The sequence below is a fragment of the Psammomys obesus genome, unplaced genomic scaffold, assembly GCF_907164565.1.
Source record: "Psammomys obesus unplaced genomic scaffold, mPsaObe1.curated_primary_1811, whole genome shotgun sequence".
Lineage (NCBI taxonomy): Eukaryota > Metazoa > Chordata > Mammalia > Rodentia > Muridae > Psammomys > Psammomys obesus.
In genome coordinates this window covers 439,264-447,542 of record NW_026593895.1, presented here as the reverse complement: position 1 = coordinate 447,542, position 8,279 = coordinate 439,264, and the positions used below count along the sequence as shown (strand labels likewise).

Sequence of the window (8,279 nt, the reverse complement as noted above, 5' to 3'; positions counted from 1 at the left end):
TATCTATCTATCTATCTATCTATCTATCTATCTATCTATCTATCTATTTTACGTTTTTCAAGACAATGTTTTTCTGTGTAGCCCCGGGTGTCTTAGAACTTCTTCCTCTGTAGCCCAGGTTGGCTCCAAGCTCAGAGATCCACCTGTCTCTTTAATGCTGAGTGCTGGGATCAAAGGTGCATGCCACCCCCACCCTGGCTGAGAACTCTTTTTAAAAATCGTTAAAATGTGCTTGTGTGGTGATGCTTGCCTTTAATCCTGGCATTCAGGAGGCAGAAGCAAGCATTCGGAGATCTCTGAGCTCAAGGCTGGTCTAACCCTAAATTTTATTCCAGCCAATAATAATAATAATAATAATAATAATAATAATAATAATAATAATAATAATAAAAATAAAAGATTAAAGTAGGGGTTAGAGCGATGGCTCAGTGGTTTGGAACATGCCCTCATGGCCTGGGTTTCTCAGCACCTGTGTTTTGGCCCAGACCATCTGTAACTCCAATTTTAGGGAATACGGTATCTTCCGGTCTTTGGGGCTGCCAGGTGTGCATGTGGTTCACAGACATACACTCATGCGGAACACTCATACATTTTTTAAAGGTTAAGGTGAGTCACCACACCCAGCAGTGTTTACGTGGAGCTGGTGGAGGGGGCATGCTTGGGGACTCTTGGTGGGACTTTGCTGGATAGAGCTGTGCAGCTCTGGCACTTGTGGGTCTTACCATGCTCTGCTTGACCTTTCTCCACAGGGAACAAGTCAGACCTTGCCGATTTCCGGGAAGTTGCGCTGGCAGAAGCACAGAGCCTGGCTGAGCACTATGACATCCTGTGTGCCATTGAGACCTCTGCCAAGGACTCCAGCAATGTGGAGGAGGCCTTCACCAGAGTGGCCACTGAACTCATTGTGAGGCACGGAGGCCCCATGTTCAGTGAGAAGAGTACCGACCACATCCAGCTGGACAGCAAGGACATTGCGGAGAGCTGGGGCTGTGGCTGCTGACTGGGGGGCAGGCCGGGCGCGCCAGGACCCCCCCACCTCCTTTGTCTTTAGCCTGTCAAGCCCCACCCTTCAGCTGGCCCTCGGGGCTCTGGCTTCTCTAGCGGGATTCTGGCCCCTGGCCTGGATGCTGGGTAGGAAGGGAGAAGCAGGGTATCCTGTGTGGAAGGCTATTGGCCCAGGGCAGGATGTGGACCATCCCGCCAGCCAGCATCTGCTCCTTCCGTGTTCTTCACATTCCAGGACTAGCCTGAGCCTTCCAGCATAGACTATGATGGGAAGCGGGCTGGCTGTGCTGCCCAGCCTTCCTCCCTCCCCCCTGCTGGTTTTGACCTTCTGCCTTGACTGCTGCAGCTGTGCTCCGGTTGCTGTAGAGCAGGGATGTGGCTGGTACCCTAGGTTCTTCCAGGTCATTCTCCAGCCTCTAACCAGAGTGTAAAAAGCACATCAATTAGACCAATAGACTGGTGCTGAGCCTTGTCCCTGGGAAGCCTGACTTGTCAGGTGGAAGCAGCACCTTCCCTCACTGCCAGCTTGGAGCTCTTAGCTCCCTGGGCCTGGCTCGCTGCCTTACCAAGACTTCTCCAGTTTGTCTGTTTTCCATGTAGCATCTCATTTTCACTGACACAAGTGTAGGGCCAGCTGGGGAGTGTCTGCTGGCTTAAGACCCAAAATGTTGCTGGGCAGGTTGCAAAAGCGGCTAATCTTTCAGTGTGGTTGAGGGGTGAGATAGGAAAGTGAACTTGTAAGGAAAAAAGAAGCAGCTTGCATGGGGCAGCTCATTGGTAGAGCATGAGCTCAACACTTGTCAGGACCTGGGTTCAGTCCATAGCACCAGAAAGAAACAAAACAGCAGCTTCTGTTCGGTCCCAGAGGCTGAGGTAGAGGGCCCTATGGACCCCAGCCTCACCCTGTGTGGAAAAACCTTCCCTGCCATAGCCAGAGCTTCTAGCTCCCCCTGCTCCTGGTCTGGCTTATAGTTTCAAAGCAAAAGTACCTGACACTTCACTGGTCCTGTGCCTGCCTTAACGGGTACTTCCTGCAGGGCTCAGGGATAATGCTGAGGTGCAGGAATTGAGCCAGGGGATGTTTCTAAGATGGTCCTAAACGCTTTATCAGCCCAGTCCTATGCCCTTCCACCGTCTCAGTATAGACACCACACACACATACGCACTCACACAAAATGAAGAGACTGCTTTTAGATCCACAGGGAAGGCCTCAGCAGCAGCGGGCCCCCAGCCATTGCGTCAGGCTTAGTCTAATCAAGTCATGGATCAGGGTTTGTTTCCTTCATCTCCCCTCTCACTGGCACCCTGCCCTTGTCTCCCATCTCAAGCATTCTGGTCTGTCGGCCCCTTTCCTTGGCAGATCTGGCCACCGGGCTGGAGGCAGGGCTTTACAACAACCACCTAGTGGTCTGGAGAGACAGAACTGTTGTCAACTAGAGTAACGGCACTAGACCCACTGGCCCCCTTTCAGGCAGGATTAGCTGAGCCTGGTTCCGATTGGGCGGAAGGTGGCCTGGGGGAACCAGGGCCTGCTCTGAGTGCTTCTCAGGTGGGGATCATGGGGCTGGGCTGGGTAGGAGCCGACTGCTTTTCCTGGGGCTCACAAAGTCAAGAGGGTCCTGCTTGTTGGTTTCAGTTGGCTCAGACTCTTGGCAGGGAGAGCTGGTTCCTTCCCTAAGTCCTCTGCTGCAGAGCCTGGCTACCTATGGGTGGATAGTGCCTGTCACTGAGAGTGTTCTTCGCACTACGCATGGTCCTCGGAGCCATCTGGCATCTGTGGTTCCATCAGTAGATTCTGTGGGGCCGATGTTTCCAGGGCCAATCAGGAAGCTCTTTTGCTTGGTGACGTGGAGCTTGCCAGGTCTTGGGTTTGCGTCTGTTCAAATGGAAGTCCCAGTTTCAGGATATGTCTGTCCATCCGAGCCACTGACCCTGCCATAGCTACCCACTACTACCCAGCAAGCCTTGCTCGTTAGCAATACCAGTGCTGAACCCAGTCAGAACATTGGGGCCCTTTCATCCTCAGGCCCTAGAGGAGGGAGGGCAGAGGCCTTTCGCTCTAGACAGATTTCTACCCTGTCTTTCACAAGATGGCCCTGACTTGTGGTGGGGCTTACTTGTCACCCTGGGCCACGAGCCCCCTTCCCAGCCTCCAAGGCAGTGTTTTTCAGCCTGTGGGTCACAACGTCTTTGGGTTGCCTAAGACCATGGGAAAACACAGATATTTACATTATGATTCATAACAGTAGCAAAATTACAGTTACGAAATCGCAACGGGATAGCTTTGTGGTTGGGGTTCGCCACAACATGAGGAACTGTATTAAAGGGTTCCAGCGTCAAGAAGGTTGAGAACCGCTGTCAGAAAGGCAGAACTAAGTAAACCCTGCCTAGCCCAGGAAGCCACCTTTATTGATGGCCTCTTGGCTTACCCAGCCACCAGGAAGATGATTTCATTCTCCATGCACAGGACTATCACCACACACTTCCTGGGGTGCTGAGGTGTACCTGAGGCCCTGCCCCGCGCCCTTGAGCAGGAGCAGCCCTCCTCTAAGAAAGCCCAAACACATTTCATCAAGCCCTGCACTCCCCTAGCCCTGCCCTGTAACCATCCTGTCTTCTCACTCTGGGTTCCAGTTCCACTGCCGGGTGTAGGTTGGAAGTTGAGGCCTGGGGCACTTACCCATGACCTTGGCCTCCACAGCCTGCCCACCTCTCTACTCACTGTCATGTTTGGGGCCAGTGTGGTCCCCCTCCCAAATCTCAGCCAATCTGCCTTCTCACAGCACAGGATCCCACACGTGACCCAAAGCACACATCTCTGAGGGGAGACAGCCCCTCCCCAGCCACAGGCCTTACCCCCAGATCCTGCCAAGGACACATTCTTCCCTTGATCCCAGATTCTGTGTCCTGAGAGGGCCCTGAATCATGGACTGAAGCTGGCTCCTGCAGAGAGGCTGCAGCCACAGTAGTGCCAAAGCTCTGGCCCTCTGCTGAGGCACCTGCTCCACAACAAGAGAGACCTCTGAGCCTTTGTCAGAAGGAGCCCAGAGCTTGAGGACCAGAAAACAGGCAAGTGTGAGAGTCAGGAAACACAACCAGCTGCTTTTCTTTCCCTGGGCAGCTTGGCTGCTAGCAGCCCAGGGTCTCTGGGGCAGCAGACATTTAATCCCTTCCCTTGTTTAAAAATTCTGAACAGCAGGAGCAGGTGGGGGTTGAATGCTGCTGGGGAGGGCAAGGGAGGACCCACAGAAAGGCTGGTGGGGCCGGGCTGACTGCAGCAGGAGTGGCACGAAGGGCTAAGGGTCTTGCCCACTAAAGGTACCAGAGAAGGGGCTCCATGTCTTTTTCGGGTGGAAGTCTGACCCCAGGCACACAGATCCCAATTTGGGGGAATCTGCAGGAAACCCCTGGTGCACACTGAATTGGTTGCCCTGTCCTAGGATGTTGCCAGTGGTGGGCCTCTAGCCAAACTCACCCCTTCAGCACCTAGATGGGCAGAATTGCCAGCCCAAGGATGCCATGCACATGGGTGGGGGGATTTTCACATTACCTATTTATGAATATGTAAGTCTTTCTATCAAATCTATTTTTGAAACATGAGAAGTTGCCTTTCTGGATGTCACAGAGCCAGTGTACAATTCAACCATTAAACATTTCTGTACTGACCGGTGCTCAGGCTTGGTCCTCTCACTCTGAGCATAGACCCTGGCTGGGTGGCCTTACCTGCCATGTCTTGTGGAATCTCTAGACTGGTCACTGATGGTTGGGTAGGTGGGCTGGTCTAGAGAAAGGGGCCTGACCAATACCTTTTCTCTGGGCCCTCTGAGCTAGAAGCAGTGAGAGGCTGGGCCACATCTCCACCAGGGGCAAGGATGACTTTGGGATTCTCCTGGATCCCACAGATGGGATCAAGTCATTGGGGAGGGCTCCTGGATGATGATGATGGCCAGGTCCATGAGGGAAGAGTCACACCCTCTTTACTGAACATAAAAGATCTCAGAGTTAATATTCTTACCAGAGTCCAGAAGACAGGAAGAAACAGCTGTGATTCTAAGTGGGGCCCAGATTGCTTGCTGCTCAGTTTATTAGTATCATAATTAAATACGTGACCCACAGGCCCATGAGTTGGTAGTTCGTTGAGATGACCTGAGTCTGTTTCTAGTCACGTATGGGGATTCTTTGCTGGTGGAGCTTTCGGGTATCTGGCTGTTGGCTTGTATTCCAAGAGGCCTAGAGGACCTGCTTGCCCTTCCAAGCCCAGCTCTGGGACAGTCTACCTGATAGTGTGGCTTGGGGCATGCCATTTCTGAAGGTCCCAGTTCCCACAAATGTAGGATCTGATTGGTCCAGTAGTATCCCAGAAGGCCCCAAGGAGCCCTCACAGTGCAGAACATAGGGCTCTGGAGGCCATGGCTTCCAGAAGGGACACATCTCAGAGAGAAGGAATATGTGTCTAGGGCAAGCAGAAGTGACATAGCCCACTGTGCCCACAAGATGCCAAACCCAGGGTTAGGCCTGCCTGAGATTGGCCACTTCAATGCCCCCCAAGGGGCTTAGATCTAAACTTATCTGTCCCCAGGATTCTTGGATGCCTCTGGCCACACACAGGAATGCTAAGACTATGAGGCAAACTTGACGAGTGCCAGGTGCAGTCTTGGATTTTAGTACACAGAAACAGGCCAGCGTCCATGAGGACTTTGGCGAAGCCCCAAGGTCTCTCCTGAGTCTGACTTGACCTACGTCTGGACTGAGTATGTGCCTGCCTGCCACCAAAGCTTCACTCTGAACCTGCCCTTTGCACACACAGCCTTGGCACAGTGGGTTCCGCTAGCTCTTCTCTTAGAGAGTGTCTGAGAGCACATTAGGCTCACCTTCCTTGCTCAGAACCTCATGGCCTCAGGGTCCTGAGAGGTGGAGCTTCGGACTCTGCTCACCTCCGGCATGGCTGCCTGCAGCCACATGGCTCTCCCATTCCAGCTGCTGAACAGCCCGCACACTCACTGTAGGATGGGCTTCTCCAAGCCGGGGGTTCCTGTTCCAAGCCTGCTTGGAATTCCACGTGCCCAAGGGATAAGCAGAACCCTGGTCAGTAGGGGTGAAGGTGCAGGAAAGGCACCAGCTGGCTTTTCCTGAGTTCAGTGGATAGGTAGATGTCTGCAGCAAGAGGGCCTTAGAGCCTTACCATCAGCTTGTGGAGAGCAGCCAAGCACCTTGGCAATAGCTTGGGTTGTTTGGGGGTTTCCTTGATGGCCAACAGCTCAGTTAGATGTAACCCATCTGCCCATTTCATTTAATGGCAAGGGATATCTAGTGGGGGGGGCGTTGTCTCCCCCATTATTTGGTGATTCCAATTTAGTTTTCATACACACTCTCTCTCTCTCTCTCTTTCTCTCTCTCCACACAAATGCACGTGCGTGCACACACACATTAGATGTCCAGAAGACCCCTCAAATGACCTTTAGTTTTATCTGTCCCTCCCCATATTCCCTCCCTGACCCCTTGACCCCTCTCCACTTGATCCTACTATTCCAGCGCCCCTAATCCATCCATAACTGTTTATTCTATTTTCCCTTTCTTTTGTAAAAGTTTGTTTATTTATTCTCTTTATATCCTGATTGCAGCCCTTCTCTCCTCCCAGTTCACCCCTGCATTTTCCCTTTCTGAGAAGGTTCTTTCCTCCTTCCTAGTCCTCCAGTGCTCTTAACCAATGAGCCATCTGTCTAGATTTTTTGTTTGTTTTGAGACATAGCCTTGGCCATCCTAGAACTCACTATGTAAACTGGACTGGCCTTAAATTCACAGCCTCTGCTTCCTGGATTAAAGGTATGTGCCACTGCCCCGACCTCCTCAGAAAGAATATTTAAATTTTTTCATTTGATAAATCCACATTACATTTTTTAATCATATTCTCTCCAAACTCTCCTTCCCTGTAGAACCCCGCAACATGTGCCCACTGAGCCCAAATAGTGCTGCCTGTAAGAGCATGGCCAGCCAGCATCCACACTGAAGGGCAATGACCCCTGCTCCCTGCCAGTCGGCACTGCCAGCAGCTCCTACGGGAGTGAGCTCGTCCCTCATGCACGATAGAATTCCTGACTGCCTTGGTCTCATGCAGGTAACTGTGGGTGCCGCAAGTGCACTTCCAGAAGACAGCTTTCACAGAATCCTCCCGACCTTCTGCTCTTGCATTCTTTCTGCCCTTTCTTTTGCAATGTTCCGTGAATACTGGGAAGGCTGACGTTTTGTTTAGGGTGGAACACTCACAGCCACTTATTTTCAAGTGTCTGGCCCAGCTGGGAGTCTGTGCACTGGCTGCTATTCATTGCAACAGGAAACTTCTCTGTGTGGCCTTGGCTGTCCTGGACTCACTTTGTAGACCAGGCTGGCCTCGAACTCACAGAGAACCACCTGCCTCTACCTCCTCAAGTGCTGGGATTACAGGCGTGCGTCACCAGGCTTGGATTTTTTTACTTGAGTGTGCGTGTGTGTGTGTGTGTGTGTGTGTGTGTGCACATGCGTGTGCATGGGAACACATGAGTGCAGATGCCAAAAGAGGCCAGAGGAGTCCAAGCCCCCAGCAGGTGGATTAACAGGCAGCTATGAGCTGCCTCACTTTGGTGCTGGGAACCGAACTCCAGTCCTCAGCAGAAACACTATATGCTCTCAACCACTGAACCATCTCTCCAGCATTTTCCTATATTTTATTGTAAAATCTATATAACAGAAGCAGGCAAAATACCCATAACACATAAAAGAAATAAATTTAAAAAATGTGTGCCCAGCATAGCAGTTTACCCATTTGCTCACGAGTGTGCGATTCTGCGGCGTTCTGGGCAGTTTTGTGTAGTGAGCACACGCTCTTCTTAGAACATTTCCGTCTTCCCACACTGAAGCTCCGTTCCCACCGACACGAATGGCCAGCCCCCGGCACTCACATTCTGCTAGGCTTTGTGAGTCTGACCCTTCTGGGGATCAGGTCACCTTGACTAGTTAGTGCTTCGCTTTTTTTTTTTTTTTTTGGCAGGGTTTCACTATGTAGTTCTGGGTAGCTTGGAAGTCACTGTATAGGACCAAGCTAACCTTTACTCACAAGTGCAGAGATTAAAGGAGTAGCCGCCTCCCCTTGTCTCCCTGTGAAGACAGTGAAAAGGCCCCCGCTGTTCCCTAGCACAGTACCTTGATCTTAGACTGGCCAGCCTTCTGAGCTGTGAGACAGCAGTTGAATTATCCAGCATCTCAGCTTTCCATTGCTGTGATGTAATGCCTGAGATGAT

The 8,279-nt window shown here is 51.8% G+C and overlaps 1 protein-coding gene across 1 annotated transcript in view; it reads left to right on the top strand.

Annotated features, from left to right (window-relative positions):
• The window catches only part of Rab43 (RAB43, member RAS oncogene family), a 20,824-nt gene extending 16,154 nt beyond the window's left edge, over positions 1 to 4,670 (top strand). Inside the window, exon 3 of the mRNA XM_055617400.1 lies at positions 750 to 4,670. Within this exon, the coding sequence (XP_055473375.1) occupies positions 750 to 1,000 (251 nt within the window). The 3' untranslated portion in view covers positions 1,001 to 4,670. The remainder of the gene's footprint in view (positions 1 to 749) is intronic.
• Positions 4,671 to 8,279: the final 3,609 nt, after the last annotated feature.